General features: G+C 39.2%; 2 protein-coding genes and 1 long non-coding RNA gene across 4 annotated transcripts; 2 read left to right on the plus strand and 1 right to left on the minus strand.

The window, feature by feature from the left end:
- Window positions 1-3,399: 3,399 nt before the first annotated feature.
- LOC122045968 (3-isopropylmalate dehydratase small subunit 1-like) lies at window positions 3,400-6,957 on the minus strand. Of its 2 annotated transcripts, XM_042606424.1 has the most exons (3): window positions 6,140-6,957; window positions 3,722-3,759; window positions 3,400-3,627 (listed from the first exon to the last, which is right to left on the minus strand). In XM_042606424.1, exon 1 carries the CDS (start codon window positions 6,931-6,933, stop codon window positions 6,142-6,144), a length of 792 nt encoding a protein of 263 aa, XP_042462358.1. In that variant the 5' UTR covers window positions 6,934-6,957; the 3' UTR covers window positions 3,400-3,627; window positions 3,722-3,759; window positions 6,140-6,141. The 2 variants fall into 2 exon arrangements, with proteins under 2 accessions (XP_042462358.1, XP_042462357.1); XM_042606423.1 differs by having other exon boundaries at window positions 3,400-3,759.
- A 217-nt stretch (window positions 6,958-7,174) lies between these two features.
- LOC122045969 (deSI-like protein At4g17486) lies at window positions 7,175-9,729 on the plus strand. The gene is made up of 4 exons (XM_042606425.1): window positions 7,175-7,606; window positions 8,237-8,524; window positions 8,606-8,686; window positions 9,483-9,729. The coding sequence occupies exons 1-4, from the start codon at window positions 7,432-7,434 to the stop codon at window positions 9,554-9,556; spliced, it is 618 nt and encodes a 205-aa protein (XP_042462359.1). The 5' UTR covers window positions 7,175-7,431; the 3' UTR covers window positions 9,557-9,729.
- Window positions 9,730-20,155: 10,426 nt separating this feature from the next.
- On the plus strand, window positions 20,156-22,240 carry LOC122045970. Its single transcript, XR_006130156.1, has 2 exons — window positions 20,156-20,720; window positions 21,913-22,240. It is a non-coding gene; the product is annotated as an uncharacterized LOC122045970 (long non-coding RNA).
- Window positions 22,241-22,648: the final 408 nt, after the last annotated feature.

Below are 22,648 nucleotides of genomic sequence, written 5' to 3' on the forward strand. Positions count from 1 at the left end.
CTGACCAACTATAGGACCGGTTGAGCTTATGTTGGGAGTCATACCTATAAGAAATGAGAAACTGAGCCCCAGAGGTCTAACCGGCTATAGTGTTGGTCGGATGTATATTGGGAGTCATGCCTATAAGAAGTGGGGAACTGAGCCCCGGAGGTTTGACCGGATATAGTGTCAATCGTATTTATGTTGGGAGTCATGTCATGAGAAGTAGGGAACTAAAACCGGGAGGTCCAACCGACTCTAAGGCCGATCGAATTTATGTTGGGAGTCATGCCCATGAGAAGTGGGGAACTGAGCCTCGGAGATCCAACTAGCTCAAAGGTCAATCGGGTTTACATTGAGAGTCATGCCCATGAGAAGTGGGAAACTGAACCCTAGAGATCTGAACGGCTCTAGAGCTGGTCGGGCTTATATTGGGAGTCATTCCCATGAGAAGTGGGGAACTGAGCCCCGGAAGTTAGACCGGCTATAGGGCCGGTCAAGTTTATGTTATGAGTCATGCCCATGAGAAGTGGAAACTAAGGCCCGAAGGTCCGACCAGCTCTAGCGTCGGTTGGGTTTATATTGAAAGTCATGCCCATGAGAAGTGGGAAATTGAGCCTCAAAGGTCCAATCAGCTCTAGGTCAATCGAGTTTATGTTGGGAGTCATGCCCATAAGAAGTGGAAAACTGAGCCATAGATATCCGACCAGATTTAGGGTCGGTCATCCTTTTGTTGGGAGTCATGCCCATGAGAAGTGAAGAACTGAGCCCCGGAGGTCCGACCGACTATAGTGCCGATCGGGTTTATGTTGGAAGTAATGCCCAAGAGAAGTGGGAAATTGAGCCCTAGAGGTCCAATCGACTGTAGTGTCGTCGAATTGATATTGGGAATCATGCCCATGAAAAGTGGAGAATTGAGTCCTAGAGGTCCAACTGGCTATAGGTCCAACTGGCTATAGTGCTGATCGGATTTATGTTGGGAGTCATGCCCATCAGAAGTGGAGAACTGAGCCCCAGATGTTCGACTAGCTCTAGGGTCGATCGGGTTTATATTGAGAGACATGTCCATCAAAAGTGAGGAACTGAGCCCCGAAGGTCCAACCGGATATAATGTCGGTTTGGTTTATGTTGGAAGTCATGGCCATGAGAAGTGAAGAACTGAGCTCCGAAGGTCCGACCAACTATAGGGTCGATCGGGTTTATGTTGAGAGTCATACCTATGAAAAGTGGAGAACTAAACCCTGGAGGTCCGACCGACTTTAGAGTCGATCGAGATTATATTGGGAGTTATGTCCATGAGAAGTGGGGAATTGAGCCCCAAAGGTACGACCGGTTATAAGGCCGGTCAAGTTTTTGTTGGGAGTCATGCCAACGAAAAGTGGGAAACTAAGGTCCGGAAGTCTGACCAACTCTTGGGTCAGTCGGATTTATGTTGGCAGTCATGCCCATGAGAAGAGGGGAACTGAGCCCCGCAAGTCCGATTGGCTCTAACGCCGGTCAAGTTTATGTTAGGAGTCATGCCCATGAGAAGTGGGGAATGGAGCCCTGAAGGTTTAACCGACTTTAGGGCCAGTCGGATTTATATTAGGAGTCATATCCATGAGAAGTGGGTAACTGAGCCCCGAAGGTCCGACTGGTTCTAGCGCCTTTCGGGTTTATGTTGGGAGTCATTTTTTTTGAGAAATGGGGAACTGAACCCCGTAGGTCCGACCAACTCTAGGGACGATCAGGTTTATGTTGGGAGTCATGCCCATGAGAAGTGGGGAACTGAGCTCCGGAGATTCGACTGACTCTAGGGTCAATTGGGCTTATGTTGGAGTCATGCCCAAGAGAAGTAAGAAACGAAATCCTAGAGGTCCGATCGGTTATAGTGTTGGTCAGGTTTATGTTAGGAGTCATGCCCAAGAGAAGTTGGAAACTAAGCCACGAAGGTCCGACCAACTATAGTATCGGTCAGGTTTATGTTAGGAGTCATGTTCATGAGAAGTAGAGAATTGAATCCCAGAGATCCGGTCGGCTCTAGGGTCGGTTGGGTTTATGTTGAGAGTCATGCGTGGGGAACTAACCCCCGAAAATCCTATTAGCTCTAGGGTCGGTCAAATTTTTGTTAGGAATTATGCCCATAAGAAGTGGGGAGTTGAGCCCTGGAGATACGACCGACTATAAGGTTGGTCAGGTTTATGTTGGGTGTCATGCTCATGAGAAGTGGAAAGTTGAGCTTCATAGGTACGACCGGCTCTAGGGGCGATCAAGTTTATGCTGGAAGCCTTGCCTATGAGAAGTGGAGAGTAGAACCCTGTAGGTCCAACCGGCTCTAGAGCCGATAAAGTTTATGCTGTCAACCTTGCTCATGAGAAGTAAGGGGCTAAGCCCCGTTGGAAGTGATCTGTTAAGATACATAGATCTTGACTTTGACTGTCACATTACATTGACCTTAATTGTCACATATTCTTGCCTATCGACTCCACATTACCTTTGGGGTCACTAACAACAAGTCATATCATTCGGTATCTAACTTATATTGAAGGAGAGATTAAAATTTTTGAGCAAACTCATCCTGATCAATATCATCGATCTCATAATAAGATACATATACAAATAAGTAAATTATAGGAGACATTTACTTTGCATTAAAAGGTCAACCACTTAAGCATTATTTTATCATCAGCTAAAAATTGACTCCAGGATCTATTGAAATAAGTATTCATGAAGATAGTAACTGTGTCAACTCGCGGGACTATAGATATTAAAATTTTGATTTCAAGGCAAAAGATCGAATTTTGTAGCCAATCAGGGAACACATCAAACCTATGGATGAAGCAACCAATGGCGTGCCACCGCCACCATGGTTCTCCCGTGGGCAAACGATTAGAGTCGCCTACGCGAGCAGTCGATCGTGACGCCTTGCTCGAGTGGCCATGCAGGACCGCGTGAGGCAATCGGGCAGGGAGGCTGATGTATTTCGTGCCGTTCCTGAGACAGGCGTAAGCCGAGAAGTCACGGTCGAGGGTTCCGACCTCAACAGTGGCGATCTAGGGGTATCGTTCACCCCGCCGAGCAGGCAGCGAAGATGCCACAATCCGCAGCGGCAAAGGGCGGCATGGCCATGGCTTGGACAGTTGGAAGTGACGATGAAAGAAGAAAGCCGCATGAGTCGACTGGGAAGGGAGGCCGGCAGTGCCCATAGCTTGCACAGTTGTAAGTGAAGATGTGACGAAAGAAGAAGGAATTCGCTTCCGTTCATTTTGGACGGATAAAAAAAACAATCCAAAATCGATCGATGGATTTATAAATCCGTATTTTATCCTAAATAAACTATGGAAAAGATGAGTAATCCCTCCCTGTTGAAATAAACATGTACTTTTCGTGTGAAAATTTTCACTCAGTTTTAGATCCATCCTCCCAAGTAAACAAAGCATAAATCCGAAATCACTGCAGTGTTCACAGGCTTGAATTCAAGACGGAGTAATAAAATTCAAATAATGATGAACAGAACAAGGCAACTACGGTACACAAAGTTCCAGTAAAGTACTACAAGGAGAGTACACCTTATTACACACTGTTTCATAGATCTCTCGACGCTAATGGACCACACTTGCAAGGTAGAGACACAAGCACAGACTGGTTAAGGACACCTCAAGAGAACACCTCTGCTACTGCAAATTCATTATCGTAAGGACACCCCAAGAGAACACCTCTGCTACTGCAAATTCATTATCGTAAGGACACCTCAAGAGAACACCTCTGCTACTGCAAATTCATTATCGTGGTGCTTTAAGTCTGCAACAAAACACCGACAAGTAAACAGTTCATTCTTGTAGTAAGAAGCAAATTTTGCAACCTAACCTACAAATGTATGAAGAGCTGGGTGAAATCATATATGCAAGAATAGTTTCACAGACTGATGGATATATATCATTGTTATGGAAGTCGTGGAGAATGGTCAGGTTCTCCATTCTTAAACACTATGCACAGAAGTCATTGTATGCAAAAATTGTAAAGTAAAATAAACCTAAAGTGGGAACCTTTATGGTAGACTGGATCAAATCTTTAAAGAATCTGTTTGGTATGGATTTGACATCTGTAAGCTACAAGATGGAGCACTACCAGTAGAGGCGGAACCAATTTCTAGAATTTCTGACAAAATAATAACTATGAACCAGAAAATTGACTAGGGACTGACATCGCAGCAGAGGGATGTCAAGATGAATCTTCTGCTCCCAGAAGGAAGTGAGAGGTTTACCTAGGGTTTTCTTAGATAAAAGGTACCAAACTGGTTTAACCTGACAATAAATCATACGTCAAAGGAATAAGTGTTAAGATCCACCCATTTCTAAAGAACTCTTTTTCTAGATTAGTCAGATTAGCTAGTGTGATACTTTAGGTAAGGATTCACCAAGTCCATGAAAAACCAAAACCAAACAAGAATGAATACCGTCAGAAACTGAAATTTATATTAGAAAATCTGAGTGAACTGTTAGGGTTTTCAAACCAACAAACAAGAAAAAAACATACATATTAGCAAAAAAGACAAGATTCGAGGTACAAATATCAATATGCATATAGCCATATACTAGTCAAATGCAATTGGGAGCAACCAAACCAAGTTAGGTGAGTTTGCACGCATCTAGTAGTCAAATGCCTCATGCGCCTAGCACTGAGGAAAAGCAAAGCAGTTGGATTCTACATCTAGGTAATCCAGGAGTCGAAGGGTTTTGATAGGGTCTCAAACTCAGGCATCAGTCCATTAGGTGCACATAAACAAAGCACAAAGGTGCTGGACACATTTATAAGTTCTATGTTAAGCAAACATAACAAGTTTGACCCACCCTACTCTTCTATATAATGGGAAATAGAAAATATATGACATGAGAATTTCTCATCAATAAAACAAATAACAAGAATATCAGGTCAAGTACCAATATCAGCCAGGACAGAACACAAAAAAGGAATAAGGGAGAAATATTTTTCATTCTTATTGGTCCTTTCTCACGCAAACATCAAAAACAGTGATGATTATTCTGTTTCTTTAGTAGCTCAGTGCCTAGCACCAAATCTACAATTTCTTTAATTCTCTGTCTATCACCAAAATGTTTTATTTTATTTTCCCTTTTTGGATGAATAATTTCCTTTTTATTTAAAGAGGAGGAGAAGGCTCCATCATGACTTACGAATCAGCAAAATCTGCACCTGAGTTCTTTTATTATTCTTCACAGTTAAATAATAAGCACTTTAAACAGAAACAATCCCACATTTCTTTCAACTAAAGTGGTCTATGGTCAACTGCAATGCTTTACATTTATTGCATTATAGATTTTACAGTAAGGACAGGTATTTTTTTTCTTTTATTCTGGATTTATTTTGGGATGGCAGTGTCATTAAATATTTAGAAAGGAAAATTTCCTAGTTGTCTCATGTGACCCAGAGTTCAAGCTATAATTTCATATGAATCTTCACAGGGAAAGGAAACTTTCCTAGTTGTTTCGTATGACCTAAGTTGAAGGCATAATCTAATATGAATCTTCACTTACAAAGGTCCTCTAGAAGAAAGATTTCGGTCCTTCATACCCGCCATATCATATTCTCTACACTGAGAGTACAATCAGTAAGAGAAACAAATAGATCCACCAGACCTGGAAATGCATGCCATTTTAAGTTGTTTACGAGTATAACATCTTGAGAGCACTTTTTGCCTAGGCATTATAAGTTTAGTAGTTTTAACTTAAGGTATTCACTTACAATAGAGAGATTTAACTTATCGTTTTAATTGATTTTGTTCAAACATTCTATTGACAACAGATGTTATCCCCCGTGTTTTATTGAACTTTATCTTCAAGAACAGCTCCGTCAATCAACATTCTCCCAATTAAAAAAAAAAGGAATTGGACAGGAAGACATGATCAATTCCACAATCACCTAACAAAAAAATTGCATGTTAGCATTTCAAGGAACATACATAACGCTAGCATAAGGTCAAAGGATTGCTTTTTTTTTTTCTTTAGGCCAGAAGTGGAAAGAATTGATTTTATTGCATCAAAACAAAAACATGTTTTTCTATATACTTCAATCGATAATAATTACCATGTATAAGCTGAATTCACGCAGACCTCCAGTACATCATACCAAGATTTTAGTTTTCAACGATAAGAAAAGTTCTTACCTTCAATTAGATGGCGCAGCAATCATACCGGCCTTCCTTGCGTAAGCAAAGATCCCTCCGGCCTCAATAACGGGTCCAGCATCCCCAATCGGCTTCAACTTGTACTCCTTTCCGGTAGTATGATTGATCAGCCGATTCTCCCCAAGCTCTACCGTCACGATATCCCCTGTGGTGCACTCCTTCCACAATCCGACCCTTTCACATTCCACCGGGTAGATCTCTCCGGTGGCCACCGAGTTACGGAAGAAGATCCTGGCATAGGACTCGGCAATGACGGCCCGGGAGCCTGCAGCACCGAGGGCGACGGGGGCGTGCTCGCGAGAGGAACCGCAGCCAAAGTTAGCCCCGGCGATGATGATGGGGAAGCCAGTTTTCGTGGCGCCGGAGGCAATAAAAGGAGTAGAATAAGCGGCGGATGGGAGGCCGATAAAGGCGTAGGATCCGAGCTTCTCGTATTCGTCGGGCTTGGAGGGGACGAGGGTGAGGTACTCCGCCGGGATGATCTGGTCGGTGTCGATGTTATCTCCGAGGACGTAGCACGGGCCGTGGAAAGTAGCAGTAGAAGCATCTACCTTAGAGGAGGCAGAAGCGGCGCAATGGCGGTGGATGGGGCTGTATTTTGGGGCCCAAAGGGAAGGGAGGGTTAGGGGAGAAGAGGAGAGGCGATGGTGGAAGGAGAGACGGGGGCGGCAAGACGAGAGGAAGGGAGCGTGGTGGTTGCAGGCATAGAAGGAAGTCTTTACCGTCGACGGTGTCGCAGCGATCGCCGCCGCCGCCATCGCCGTAGTCGCCATGTTTGAGTCGGATGTGAAACTGTGAAGCTCGCTGCCTCCGACCATAAATAAGCGTTTTGGGTTAAATTGGGCCTTGGACCCAATCATGTTGGGTTATTTGGGCCTGGGAAATGATAAGTTTCAATTTACTCTATGCTTTACGTTGTTTGTCGAAGTGCCCCCCAAATTTTACATATTTTGAAGCTCTCATGTCCACGTGGCCAATTTGTATTAGCTGCATCGGCAAAGGTGTTTCGTGTCGCGGTCAAAATTGAACAGAGGCTTCGGTCACTCCTTTCTCTCTTCTTCCTTCCATCGGCGAAGAAGCGGGTGGAGCGAGGCCTCCACCGCGCTGCCCCTTCTCGCCGGTCCGATCTCCCGGCTTCGTCCCTCTCCGGCGATTGATCCGATCGATGCCTCTTTACCTGCCCCGATTTCTGAACAGGAAGTACTGACAATGCGTATGCGAAACTAGTGAGATCGGGCTCTTCCGCTCTTCGTTCGCCGATCCCGTCTAATATGCCCTCCGTTGTTTCCAAGTCCTATTTTCCTAGGACGTTGATTGATGAGGACGGAGACGGGATCGGAAACGGAAGCGGCAAGACGCATCTCTACTTGAACATTTACGATATCTCGCCGGTGAATAAGTACCTATATTATTTGGGGATCGGTATCTTCCATTCTGGGATTGAAGGTTCGACTTCAAGGGCTCTGTTTGATTTTTGACTATCTGTCTCGTAATCTTCGTAAGGATTGAATGTTTTTCGCTTTTCTTGTACAAATTGCATTTTATCAGGAATTCTAAGAAGTTGCAATTGATATACAAGTTGTTTCTTGTGACAGTTTAAAGCGATTCCATCACAAACTTTCACTTCTTTTAGGTTCAATTCTTCATAGAACAAAACTAATCTGCTTGTGCTTTTCCTATCATTGTTGAAACTAGATGTAAATCATATCTAACTTCTATGTTGTAAAAAAAACAATCTTTTGCACTTGTTTGCTATCAATTTCATAGGCTTCTAAATTTGTGTTATCAATTTCATATTTTTCAAAAAATTTGCTAACTCATTGACTTGCTAGGATCAACCACTGATTCAAAATGTTCAAATCCAAGTTAATAGGAGCTCACTTATCCATATAAAACTTTTTGATTAGCCATTAACTCATGATGTCATGTGGGATTAAATTTAGGCGTTACAATTTAAGTACAACTCGTAATGTTGCTCATTTACCAATCATTCTGAATGATGATGATCCCTTATCCATCATACTTCTAATTTGATAGCTCACAATTTGACAATTCTGCTCTTTTGTTCCTGTGAAGTTCATGGCATGGAATATGGATTTGGAGCACATGATTTTTCGATGAGCGGGGTATTTGAAGTGGAGCCAAAAAGCTGTCCTGGATTCATCTTCAGACGATCTGTGTGGCTGGGCACCACGAACATGTCTCGCTCAGAATTTCGCTTATTTATCGAAGATCTTTCTGAGAAGTACTATGGTGATACCTACCATTTGATGGACAAGAACTGCAACCATTTTACAGAGGAAGTAAGCATGCAGCTGATAGGGAAGCCAATTCCAGGATGGGTGAATAGACTAGCTAACATTGGTAAGTATTTTGATCAGATCAATGTATTCTCTAGTTTTGAATTTTTGACATAGTAACTGACGTGGAGATTGTGAAGTGTAGGCTCATTCGGCAGCTGTATTTTACCAGAACACATCCGTATCGAAACAGTCAGAGACTTATCACCTCGTCCATCTTCTTCTGGTGAGTTTGCTAAGTTTACACTTCCTTTTGTTTCTCCGAAAGATCAACAAAGTCAATCTAGTTTTGGGGTCTAAGTTTTCAAAACCAGATTAGACTGGATTAATGCATCCAGGAATCAGCGGCAACACTGGTTCAGTAGAATTAGTGTAGAGATCACATTCAATCCAGTTTCAAAATGGATCAACCAACTGGTTGTGATCTTGTCATAGTTATAAAACTTGGACTGGACTGCTTGTTGATTGTGAAAAATCAAACTTGGATTGGACTGACTGCTTGTTGGTTGTGATCTTGTCATAGATCTTGTCATAGTTATAAAACTTGGACTGGACTGCTTGTTGATTGTGAAAAATCAAACTTGGATTGGACTGTGCTTGTTGGTTCTGATCTTGTCATAGTTAAAATGATCTTGCAGTTTTAATATTGTTGTTTTACTTCTTACACATTTATAAGTAAAGTCGATTCACTCCACCATTACTATTAACAGCTGCTGGGATGAATTGACAAAACTTTGAAAGTGTGGGGTAAAACTATTATTGTAAAATTACAATGGTCATTTTAACTAAACTCGAGAAAGTGTTGGAAATTGACAAAAATATTTGGAAAGGCAGAAAAATGCTAGGGGGTAAAATGAAGTGATATTTTCTTATGTTATGAAATGCCATTAGATTGATGTTTGATTCTATTTGCAATTTAATTGATTGAATTATTGGCTGTGGTGATCCAAAGTTCATTGAATTCAGGTTCTAAAACTATGTCGTCACCAACTAATATCTAAAAAATTGTTTGCAAATTGCAGATGGTTCGGACATATTTGATTTGTCATGCCTACAGGGATTGGACAGAGAGAATCAGACCATCAATGTTTCATGAAACCAAACAATGCCTTTGTGCATTCGAATGATAAGCCGCCAAAGATTTGCTAGAGAAAACCTTTTATTGCATTTGACATTGCTAAAAGAATTGCCTCATTATTCCTGTTCACTGTAAATGTTAACCTTTTCTGATACGTGAACATGAAGTATTGTCATAGATGGCTTGTTCAATTTTGTGTTGTTTTCATTGTTTAAATGTTTTATCATTGTTTTCATGCGTTGAAATTGTTGTACATTAAGCACACTTAGCTTTGAAAATTGCTGCATATTTAACTGCTAACATGAGATTTTCAGGTAAGTTTGGAGTTTTTTTTCAGGGTTTTTAGGTAAATTCTTCCTCAATTCACTACAAAAAAACAATGATTTAGGGACGAATATTTTTCGTCCTAAAATCGTAACAAGTTTGGCGACAAAAATAAAATTCGATCCAAATTAGCAACAAAATCTGTAACAAAATATTTTCGTCGTAAATTCCCAACGAAAATTATTTTCGTCACAAAATTCGTCCCAAATTGAAATTTTTTAAAAAAATATTAAAAAAAGTTATAAGGGGCAAACGAATCTGGGATTCATCTCAGAATCGAAATTTTTAAAAAAAGGACAAATAATCGGAAGCTTTAAATATGGATCTAAAGATATCAAAATTTCATGATACAAGTTCCTATGTGTTCGTATCATTCTCCTGATCGTAAAAATACCCTCATCTATAATTTTGACCTAATATTTTGAATGTGGTGATTTTTTAACCCGAATTTGATGTAACGACACTTTGCTTTCCAAGAATCATACCAAGGTTCTTGGAACTCAAAATGAATCATTCCATTGTGTCCTTAAATTCCTTGACTTGAGTTTTCAAATTGAAATTTTCTTCCATTAGGTGTTGGACCTGAGTTGAAGTTCCAATTTGAGTTGGCTCAGTCAAGGAACTTAGGTTTGTCACTTCCTGAAGGGTTGTTATCTCCTTTTGGAATAACTTGATCCGAATATTAGACTCTAATTTGTGCATCAAATAATTTATTAAACCATTCAACTTATCTAGTAGAGGAGAACTTGTAGTGTTGTTTGGTCCTTCGGAAATGGATATAGATCCATGATTTCTCTCGGACTTGACCTTTGATTCAATCTTGGGCTTTGACTCGGATTTGATCTCGACAATGTGAGCTTGTACCAGTAGAGCAAGGAAGCTCACCTAAACTTGTTCTTCTTTTTCAAAGTCTTTTAATGACTCGGACCACGTTACTTCCAGAGCCTTCCTTCTTCTTTGCATTTTGTTTGGACATTCCGGCTTGTAGTGCCCCTTTTGATTATACCCGTAGCAGGTCACTTCTGATTTGGGCTTCGTGGTCTGATTCAGATTCAGCTGCTTATTCTTAGATTGGATCATCTTTTTCTTCTCAAGCATTTTCCGAACTAGGTTGACTAGTTTGGCGGTGATCTCGTCTTCGTCTTTGGAATTTGATTCGTCTTCATATTTGTGTTCAGGTTGGTACTTGGGTTTCACCTTCTTGTTTGTGAACTTTCCTGCAAGTAACGCAATATGTTTCTCAACCATAATAACATTAGTTTGTTCATGCAATTCAAACTTAGAAAATAACTCATCTAATCTTATTAATAAAAGATTTTTGGAAACTTTATAAGCATCTACTATGGATGCCCATAAAATGTTCCTCGGAAAAGTATTTAAGTGTACCTTATGATGTCTCGATTCTCCACTTTCTGATCGATCGTGCAAAGGCCGTTGAGGAGATCTTGGATCCATGCATGCAGCAGACTCACCGATTCTCCTTCCTACATTTTAATATTATATAATTTATTTAAAATTAAATCTATTTTTGATACCTTAGTGTTGGAAGTTCCTTCTGTTAGAGTGTATACTAAAACCCTAGCTTTTGTAAACATTTACTTTGAAATAAAGAATCACATTGATCAAATATCTACATTTATATGCTAAGTGTAGTTGTTCAATTAATTTATATTGTAGATAACATGGTGTGTGGTGTCACACACAGAAGATCATGTTATCAATTCCTTATAAGTTATAAATAGTAGCTCATGACTAAGATGTATAGGAATAAACCATTGGAATAGTCATAGTGTAATTTGGTATTAGTTTATCTTAACTATAAAATTACACTAGTACACTCTGAGTGTATTGAGCAGGACAATTTGAGGTAGTTTCTTTTTATACTGACGCTTTAAGAAAACAAGACCTCTGTTATTATGGAAGTGTGTACTCTTAATCATGATATAATAACAAGCACGTATACTTAATATGTATTTCTTTAATTTATCAAAGGGTGTGATTTAGTTCGATAAATCAATATGCCCGATAAGTTGAGAAATGATATTATTTATATGGTGTGTTGTTAATTATAGAATGAAACCGTGTCCTAGAAATCTAGGTTGATGATGTCCCCTTGAGGAGCTCATAAGGATTATCATGTAAACCCTGCAGGTGAACTTATTCCAACATGACAATAAGGTTGAGTGGTACTACTCTTGGAGCTAGATATTAATTAAGTGAGCTGTCAGTAACTCATTTAATTAGTGGGCATTCGATATCTTAAACACAGGGAGATTAACACACTCATGATAAGAAGGAGCCCATATAGTAATATGGGATTGGTGCGGTAGTTCAATAATAACTCTTTAGTGGTATGAGTTATTATTGATGAACTCGAGTTGGGTGTTCGGGGCGAACACAGGAAGCACAAGTTCATCGGGAGACCAAAACCAATTCCTCCTCTCGGTCCCTGTCGTAGCCTCTTATTTATAAAGTCTTATACCCACCTATACCCAACTTCTTATCTACTTTAAGGTGGCCGGCCAAGCCTAGCTTGGAGCCCAAGCTAGGGTTGGCCAAACCAAGGAGAGATGGGTTCAAGTGGTGGCCGACCCTAGCTTGGAGCCCAAGTAGGTGGCCGGCCACAATAAAAATAAAAGGGATTTTAATTTTAAAATTTTTCCTTATGTGGAAGCCATGATTTAAAAGAGAGTTTTAAAATTAAATTTTTTCTTTTATAGTTTCTACAAAGGATTAAGAGAAAGGTTTGATATCTTTCCTTATTTGTAGTTAAAAGGAATATTTTAATTTTTGGAGAAAACTTTCTTTAATTGTAATCATCCACATGTTTTAATAGAGAGAATTTAATTTATAAAAGTTTTCTTTTATAACCAACTATGAAGGGAATTTTAAAAGATAAATTTTTATTTTAAAAATTTCCGGAAACAAATTAGGAAGTTTTAATTTTGTGTTTAAAACTTTCCTTATTTGGAGGACTTGTAGTGGCTGGCCATTGAAAGGTTTATAAGGAAGTTTTTAATTAAATTTTCCTTCTTAAACATTGGCAAGGAAAATAAGGAAATTTTAATTATAAAACTTTCCTTATTTGCCAAGACCAGGGAATATAAAAGAGAGGGTAGAGGTGCCTCACCTAACAACACATCTATTATTCCTCTCCTCTCTTCCTTGGTGGTGGCCGGCCCTCATACTTCCTCTCCTCCTTTTCTTCTTCTTTGGTGGTTGGCGACATCAAATCTCAAGGAGATTTTGGTGGTCAGATTTACTTGGAGAAGAAGTAGAGAAAGGAGGCTTTGTTTCTTAGCATCCCTTTGAGCTTGGTTGGTGGCCGAAGTTCTTCATTTCAAGGAGATTGTTGGTGGCCAAAACTTGCAAGAAGAAGAAGGAGGCTTGGGTGGATTCTCATCTCGGTAGATCGTCACCCACACAACTTCCGAGATAAGAAGAGGAATACGATAGAAGATCATAAGGTCTATAAGTTACAAAAGGTATAACTAATTGTTAGTTTCCGCATCATAACTAGTTTATTCTTTTGTTTAGATCTTGAAATACTAAACACAAGAGGCTAACGATTCTAGGTTTCGGATTTATGATTTGATCTTGTGTTTCTTTTGTTTTTTCAATCTTGTGATTCGATTATTCTTATTGGTTAAACCTAGGGTTACTATAAGGAGATTAAATATTGAATTTCGTTGAAAGGTTTTGTCTAGGAAGTGGTGGATGATCCCATACCCAAGAAGGCCTAGTGCCTCGCCATGTTTAACCTGGAAGTCGATCTCTGAAATAAATATTTAATCAAATTTGTAACATGGGTGGATTTGGATTAATAATGTTAAGCATCGTTTGCAATCCGAGTCTAAATCTCTAAGAACAGATAAGTTGAATTTGGAATCAATAATGTTAAGTTCTGTTTGCGATTTCAAATTTAATTTCTAAAGAACACAATAGGTTGTTAGGAAAGGTTTGGGACTTGTACAAAATTTTTATACAGGGGAACCAGTATGATATTCCGAGTAGCAACCAACAATTGGTATCAGAGCTAGGGTTTGCCCCTGTGTGTTTGGTTTTCAGTTTAATTATGCACATGTCATACATAATTAGGCAGGATAATAGTAGGATATGCTAACTCTGTGGTTACAGGCTCCAACTATTATGACTTATTGCGATTGTGTGTGATTAGATCCTCGGACATGTCGAGGGCATTTTATGTATGTGTATGATTATATGTATTAAATATAGCAGGAGCTGTATTACTTTTAGAATTTTACATTTTTGTTTCGATCTAAATTACATGTACATTCCCTTGTGGAATATAGGATCGATAAATGTAAAATTTTATTTTTGTCGCGGATCGTATCCTTGCGAGGTGTGTACTATTTGAGGACTAGAGGCGCAGCGGAATAAGAAGCAAGATAGATGCGACAACTAGACCCGATTGCAGTGGCTAAAGATGACAGTAGCTAAGGTTGGCAGCACATGGAGGACAGTGATGGAAAAAGCCATAATAGTTAGAAAATTAATTTTCATATTTATTGCTTTTATTTACTGTGATGTGTGTGTGCATGTGATGTGTGCTTGCATGATAAAATTTCTCACCTTAAAAAACTAAGTGGGAGAGGGATTTTAAATAAATTTCATGGTCTCCATTACTGGTTTGAAAGTGATGCAAACAAACTTACGTGTTGGCTCTGAGTGCCTTCCTCCACAACGGATGAGTTTGTTTGCGGGTCACTAGATCAAACTTCCTTTTATGGATGATTATAGGAAATTATTTAGGAGCGTGTGATCTTCTCCAACTGAAGAGGCACAATCCTATTTAATGGACTAAGTATCAAGTAATGGTATACACTTAGACGCATTCAATAGTATCCTCCCCAATGGAATCACTGCTATTTTTTGCGTGACCAAAGGAAAACCAACTATTAATTTTATTTGTCATAAAGTTAGGATAACAAGATAATAAAATTAATGGGTAAAACCTCCTCTTACAAATGTTTGAATTTGTATACGTTCACACTAACGTGGCATGTAAAATTCACGGTGTTTTGAGGTGTTGGTAAATTTAAATAGTATTATTTGAGGAATCAATATTATTCTAAATTTAGAGTCTTGACCAAAACTTATTTTGTGATTCTTAGGATGACTTTCAACCCACTGACTATTATACTGAAAGAGAACAAACTTACTGGTCCCAATTACATAGATTGGAAAAGAAACCTGGACATTGTCCTAACTGCTGAAGGCTATAAGTTTGTACTGTTAGAGGTCTGCCCTAATGTGCCTAATAGTGATTCTAGTGAAGAGGAGATTTAGTATCATAAGAAATGGGTAAAGGCAGATGAGATGGCGCGGTGTTACATTTTGGCTTCAATGTCAAATGTGCTGCAACATCAGCATCAGGACTTACCAACTACTTATGATATGATGAACAATCTCAAGGAACTCTTCGGACACCAGAATCAGGCTGCCAGGCAAGAGGCAATGAAAAAATTAATAACAGCCACCATGTCAGAGGGGACACCCGTAAGGGATCATATCCTAAAGATGATGGCTTACTTGAACGAAATACAACTCCTTGGAGCTGAAATCGATGGGGAAACCCAGATCGATATTATTCTCCAAACGCTACCCAGAAGTTTTGAGCAGTTCCGCCTGAACTATAACATGAATAAAAGGGCTTATACGTTGGCGGAACTTCTGATAGAACTTCAGGCAACAGAAGTTATATTCCGTCATAGTTCTCAGATTCACTTTGTTGAAAATGTTTCTACTTCTAAGTCGAAAGGCAAGAAGAAGAAGAAACAGGCTGGCTCAGCAAAGAAGGTGAATAGATCTCTAAGTACTGGACCAAAAGCAGGAGTGAAGAAGCTAAAGGGCAAGTGCTTCATCTGCAAGCAGTCTGGACATTGGAAGGCGGACTGTCCTCGTAGGAAAGAGAACAATAAAGGTATATCTTATTCTCTAGTAGTTGAAACATGTTTAGCGGTGTTATCTACCAGCACCTGGTGTGTATCATGTCTGCAATTCATTGCAGGGGTTCCAGGAAACCCGTCGACTATATGAAGGAGAGATAACCGTCTACATGGACAATGCTACGAAGGTGGCGGCTGTTGCAGTGGGAGACATCTACTTATCATTTGATAGGAATAGAATTTTGATTTTGAGAAATTATCTTTATGTACCAACTTTTAGAAAGAATATAATTTCAGTTTCTAAACTGTTTGTGGATGGATATTCTGTTTCTTTTGATGACAAAGTAGTTATCAAGAAAAATAGGGTTATTATCTGTTCTGGTACATTAGTAGGTAATTTGTATACTCTAAATCCAATTTCTCCCACAAAGCAACAAATGAAAATTAATAATACATCCTCTAATTCTAATAAGAGAAAGAAACCTTTGGAAATGAACCAAACATATCTTTGGCATCTAAGACTTGGTCATATTAACTTAAGTAGGATTCAAAGGCTTATAGCTGATGGACTCTTGGGTTCATTAGTGGTGGAAAACTTTCCAACCTATGAATCTTGCTTGGAAGGAAAAATGACCAAGAGACCTTTTAAGGCTAAGAGGTATAGAGCCAAAGATGTGTTGGAACTAGTTCATTCTGATTTGTGCGGTCCTATGTCTATCCAAGCAAGAGGTGGTTGCGAATATTTTGTCTCTTTTATAGACGACTATTCGAGATATGAGTACATTTACTTGATGCACCGCAAGTCTGAATGTTTTGATAAGTTCAAAGAGTACAAGGCTGATGTGGAGAAACATCATGGTAAAAGTATCAAGACACTACGGTCTGATCGTGGTGGCAAATACCTCTTTGGAGAGTTTAGGAATTACTTATCAGAGGCCGGGATTTAATCTCAATTGTCTGCACCTGGTACACTCCAACAGAATGGTGTGGCAGAACGAAGGAATATGACTCTTATGGAAATGGTTAGATCAATGATGAGTTATTCAGAATTACCAAATTTATTTTGGAGATATGCTCTGGAAACAGCAGTATACATTTTGAATATAGTACCTTCTAAATCAGTACCCTTTACTCCCATAGAATTGTGGAATGGGCGTAAGCCTAATCTGAGTCATATTCGGATATGGGATAGTCCAACACATGTGCTGAAGGGAGATACTGACAAGTTAGAATTACGTACAGAAGTTTGTATGTTTGTAGGATATCCTAAAGGAACGAAAGGTGGTTTGTTTTATAATCTTAAAAATCAGAAGATCATTGTTAGCACCAATGCTCGATTTTTAGAGGAAGATTATGTAATGAACCATAAGCTCATGAGTGAAATTATTCTAGAAGAAATTAGAGAGGGCACGTCTAGTCTAGTACCAATAATACAAGATGAAATATCACAAGAAACTGCAACGCGTGTCACAAATGATGCACAGTTACAAACAGTGCCTTGTCGTAGTGGGAGGGTTGTGAGGCAACCTGAAAGATTCATGTTTTTGGGAGATTCTTTGAACTTGATCCCTGGTGAACATGAACATGATCCCTGGACATATGACGAAGCACTCCAAGATAAAGATGCAGTATCTTGGCAAAGAGAGATGAATTCTGAAATAGAATCTAATAAGGTCTGGGAGCTTGTAAAACCACCAAATGGTGTAAAAGTCGTTGGATGTAAGTGGATCTACAAAAAAAAAGAGAGATAGATGGGAAGGTGGAAACCTTCAAAGCAAGGCTTGTTGCGAAGGGGCACACTCAGAAAGAGGGAATCGATTATGAGGAAACATTTTTGCCGGTAGCTATGCTCAAGTCTATCCAAATTTTTTTATCTATTGCCGCTCATATGGATTATGAGGTTTGGCAAATGGATGTCAAGACAGCTTTCCTTAACGGAAGTCTTGAAGAAAACATCCATATGAAGCAACCAGAGGGGTTCATAGCAAAGGGCAAAGAGCATCTAGTTTGTAAGCTAAATCGGTTTATTTATGGATTGATGCAAGCTTCAAGGTCTTGGAATATCCGGTTTAATGAAGTAATTCAGTCGTATGGATTTATTCAGTGTCCGGATAAGTCTTGTGTATACAAGAAGTGTAACGAAAATGTGGTGGTATTTCTTGTACTATACGTAGATGACATTTTATTAGTTGGAAACAATATCAAAGTGTTGTCGGAAGTAAGGGTATGGTTGTCCAAGCAATTCTATATGAAGGATTTGGGAGAATGCACACATATTCTCGGGATCAAAGTAATAAGGGATCGCAAGAAAAGAATGTTGTGCTTATCCCAAGCTTCATATATTGATACAATCCTAGCTCATTTTAGCATGCAAGACTCCAAGAAAGGTTTTCTACCTTTTAGGCATGGAGTAGCTTTATCTAAAGAGATGTCTACAAAGACATCAAAGGAGATAGAGGACATGAAGGCAGTTCCTTATGCTTCAGCTGTAGGAAGCCTAATGTATGCTATGTTAGAAAACTCGTACGTGAAAGATTTTACAAAATTTTAATCTTCGCACGGATCCGGTGGCATGGGAATTTCGGGGTTTCCGCAACGCAAAAAGCGATTTTTGCGGCCCGAAAAACCCAACAGTGGTATCAGAGCCACGTACGAAGCGCGTACGAGTTTTATTTTAAATTTTATGAAATTCTACAGATCTGTAAGTTTCTGTGTTTTTATGATTTTTATAGATTTTATGGGTAATTTTCTAGTAGAAGCGAAGCACAAGTGTTTAGACACTTGTAGGCTTCGACTACCGAGAAAATATTTCTGAAACGGTAAAGTTTCGCCCCAAATCGTTTTGGGACAGCGGACTAAGGCACTGTAGGATCGCTTAGGAACACTCGCGATGGTTATATCGCGGGTAGGGGTGCTGCCCCTGACCTCGCAAGAGGCTTCGTTCCGCGATTGTGCCCGAAAATCACTAAACGGGACCGCCGGAAATTTTTACTCATAAAAATTGTAAGAAAAATTATAGAAATTACATAATTTAGAATTATGTATTATTTTGTGATGGTCATGGTCCAAAAGACCCAATTTGATTGGATATTGTGTGTTGTAATTCATAATACGGCCTACGTGCCGTCATGTGATTGTGCGTGTTGTATATTTGATATGCGACCTGCACGTTGTGCCTTTCTATTTATTTATTCCTGTTGTAAATAGTTTAGACTCGAATGTAACTCGAGTTTTACTTTTGTAATGTACAAAATGGAGCGGTGGAAGGTCCACTTGAGACGGAGTTACGAGGAGGGCGCGAGCAACATAAGGTGGTCAAAGGAAGGAGCTTGAGAAGCTGTTGACCTTAGGTTGGCCATCCGATCTTCTCATTGGCTTGAGAAGATCGTAGTAGGGCCATGACTAATCACAAAATATTTAATTAATTGCTTGTGTGTGTATATGTGATGCATGCTAGATTAGTAATTAATTAGTGCCTTAACGATTAGATTAGATCTAAGTCGCGCACATGATGCACCTCCACGATTAGATTAGATCTAAATCGAGTATTTGATACACATCGACGATTAGATTAGATCTCAATCGCGTCAACTCGAAATGTCTACCATGCCGTGATACCCATCACTACCTCGATCGCATGTTGTTGTTGAATCTGCCGAAGCAGAGCAACGCATACTATCTTGGTAGGGTGCGGAGGGACAATCTTGGTCCCGCCTATCAACGCATGGGTGAGTACAACTCAATTAGATTGAGTAACTAGTTAACTCAATTGAATCGAGTTTAACTATAGACATTTTACAATGGTTGGTAGATAGGTCAAAATCACGTTTATATTAACTCTTGGGCGTATTAGCCAAAGCTAACTTGAGTTTTAATATAAATGCGGATCTTGATCCTATAAACAAGAGTTGCATAGAGATGTAATTGGTAATTAGTTACCTACCGATCATACTAAGTCTTGGACATTTTAGCCAAAGCTAACTCAGAGCATAGTATGATGTGGATCTTGTCCCACATGAATTCTATAATTCAGTGGGAGCATCATTTAATTAAAGGCCTAATTAGATGATTAATAGAATATGATATTTATTTTTCTGCATTTTTTTCTGTTGTAGATAACCATGACGTCAAATACGAACTCTTTCTCCCTGCGTTCCGTCCTTGAGAAGGACAAGCTCAACGGAGCTAATTTCCTGGACTGGTTGATATCTAGTATTTTTTGTACATAATCGGGCTCTTGATTTGAGTATTTTGCATCTTCTCATATGATTAATTCTTGTTTTACCTTATATCTTATGAGTTGAGAATTATTTAGAGCCTTGTTGCATTTTTTTATATATTTCTTGTGGAATCCTATCTAATAATGGTACTTTATTTCTTTTGAAGGAATAGGCTCATTAGACTACAAGAATTTGGATTGGGCCCGATCCATTAAATGGAGCTTTCCTCTTGAGCTAACCCATGTCAAACCTTCTCATCAAATCCCTAATTCTCCTCCTAAACTAAGCCCTAAACCAAATGCAAATCCCGGTTCAAACCTTGGTATAAAACCCAAAAGAATCGCGGATGAACAGTGGTTGCGCCTACTGTTCATCGTGCCATCGGCGATTTCTTCTCCGTTAGCGCGTGCGCAAGCCCCCGATTCCAGTAATAATCTCATCTTGAGCTGCAGATCCATTGAGGAAGAAACAAGGAAGCTGCTGACCTAATTTCCTGAAGCTGGAGGTTCGCCAAAGAGGTCTCGACGGCAAGCTTGGCTGCGATTCAAATCTTCATTTCCGCCCCTGTTCGAATGGTATTGACAGCAGGAGATCATCAGCCATCATCGGGAAGAGTTAGAGAGGTCTCTCTAATGTTTTCCGATTTGCATCCAGTCACCATCAGAGCCCCATCAGCAAACAACTGCTGGCCCAGATTTGAATCGCAGATCCAGATTTCAACAATTCTGTGTAAATTCGAACTTGTATTTTGTCAGAGAGGTTTCTTTGATCAAGATCAGCAAGTTTTAGATCTGAACACAAACCAGCTGCGTTCTTTTTCTGCTTTTCTGGATTTCACAATAGAGGTTTTGAGTGAGGACTCTTGTTGACGCCAAGAGTTGTGATTCAAGAATTAGTTGTGATTGGAATTGGTTTAGTTTAATCCTGCATTTCATTACTGTTTTTAGCTAGATCTAGATCTCGTTTGTAGCTCAGTTTAGTGTTTAGATTAGATTCTTTCCAAAATTTTGTTTGTTGTCCCTGTTCTTTAGTGAAGAATTATTAGCAAGTTTCTGTTAATGAAAGTAGTTACAGTTCTTGATATCAATTCAACAATTTCAATGGATTTAAGTGAGTTTAATTGGTTCCTGGTCTTGTAGTTGCTACAGATTTGATTGTAGATCTTTGACACAGAAATTTCCAGTAGAATACTTAAGTGGAATCAGTTCTGATTTTATTTTAATGCAGTAATTTCAGTAGGTTGCTGTGAAGATGATTAGGTTTCAATCTGTGAGTTCGATACAGTTAGTCTATAGGTTCTATTAGTGTAATAAGTTGTTGTCCTTATAGTTTTTGCAGACTTCCTTATTGTTATTTGACGCAGTACTTTCAGCTAGTTTTCATATTTTCATTGTTCTCGATGCAGTAATTTTAGTTAGTGTTGTTTAGTGTAATGGATTCCAGATCTTAACTTAGAGAAGAATGCTAGTGCTTTAGCATTAAAGAGTAGTTTTTGTTCGACTGCATTTGACTTTGGTTGCTTCAATTTATTTGAATCGTTTCAGTTTTGAGTAGTTGCCGACGTAGAAAATTGCTTTGTGTTTACCTCATCTTAGATTTCATTCATTAGTGTGTACTCAACTCAGCTAATCTAGTTTAGGAATAAATGAATACCATAACACCTAAAATGAATATTCGTTTACTAGTTTCCTTGAGAGACTCGACCTTGGCTTTATACTGCAACAATCTGAAGTAGTTGGGAGTTTTTGAGATTAATTAATTTGGAGTTCATTCGTGACAACCAATTCAAACGTACCAAATTTTGGCGCCGTTGCCGGGGAAACTAGTAGAGTTTATTTGTTTTTAGATTTTGTTATCACTTGCTTAATTTTAGTGCCAATCTACTTTTGTTCTAATCGTTGATTTTTGGTTGTATGACCAGGTCTTCGGGTGATAAGTTACTTGATCTTGATCCAGAGATTGAAAGGACTTTCAAAGCTTTGAGAATTCAGGAAAAAATTTCAGAGGACTCAGGAAGTTCTTTATCATCTTCAAATACCCCCATGGCTGATCAGAGCAGAACAATGAAGGAGCTTGCAGCTCCTGATGAGGCTTTCAAGTATTCATGCATCACTTATCCAACTTTAGCTGGTGATTTTGAGCTGAGATCAGGGTTGATTCATTTGCTTCCCAAATATCAAGGATTATCTGGAGAAGACCCAAACAAACATTTGCATGAATTCCATGTGGTTTGCTCAACCATGAAGCCACAAGGAATTTCAGAAGAGGATATCAAGCTAAGGGCTTTTCCATTTTCATTAACTGGAGTAGCAAAAGATTGGTTGTATTATTTGCCACCAGGATACATTACTTCTTGGATTGACATGAAGAAGGCATTCTTGGAGAAATTCTTTCCAGCTTCAACTATCAGGAAAAGCATCTGTGGGATTCAACAAGTGGTGGGAGAGACACTTTATGATTATTGGGAGAGATTCAAGAAACTATGTTCAAGTTGTCCTCAACACCAAATCAGTGAGCAGTTACTAGTCCAATACTTCTATGAGGGTTTATTACCTATGGACAGAAGTATGATAGATGCAGCAGCTGGAGGAGCTTTAGTGAACAAAACTCCAGAGCAAGCACGGGAGCTAATTTCGAACATGGCTGAAAATTCACAG

This window comes from Zingiber officinale, chromosome 2B (genome assembly GCF_018446385.1).
Source record: "Zingiber officinale cultivar Zhangliang chromosome 2B, Zo_v1.1, whole genome shotgun sequence".
NCBI classification, from domain to species: Eukaryota; Viridiplantae; Streptophyta; class Magnoliopsida; order Zingiberales; family Zingiberaceae; genus Zingiber; species Zingiber officinale.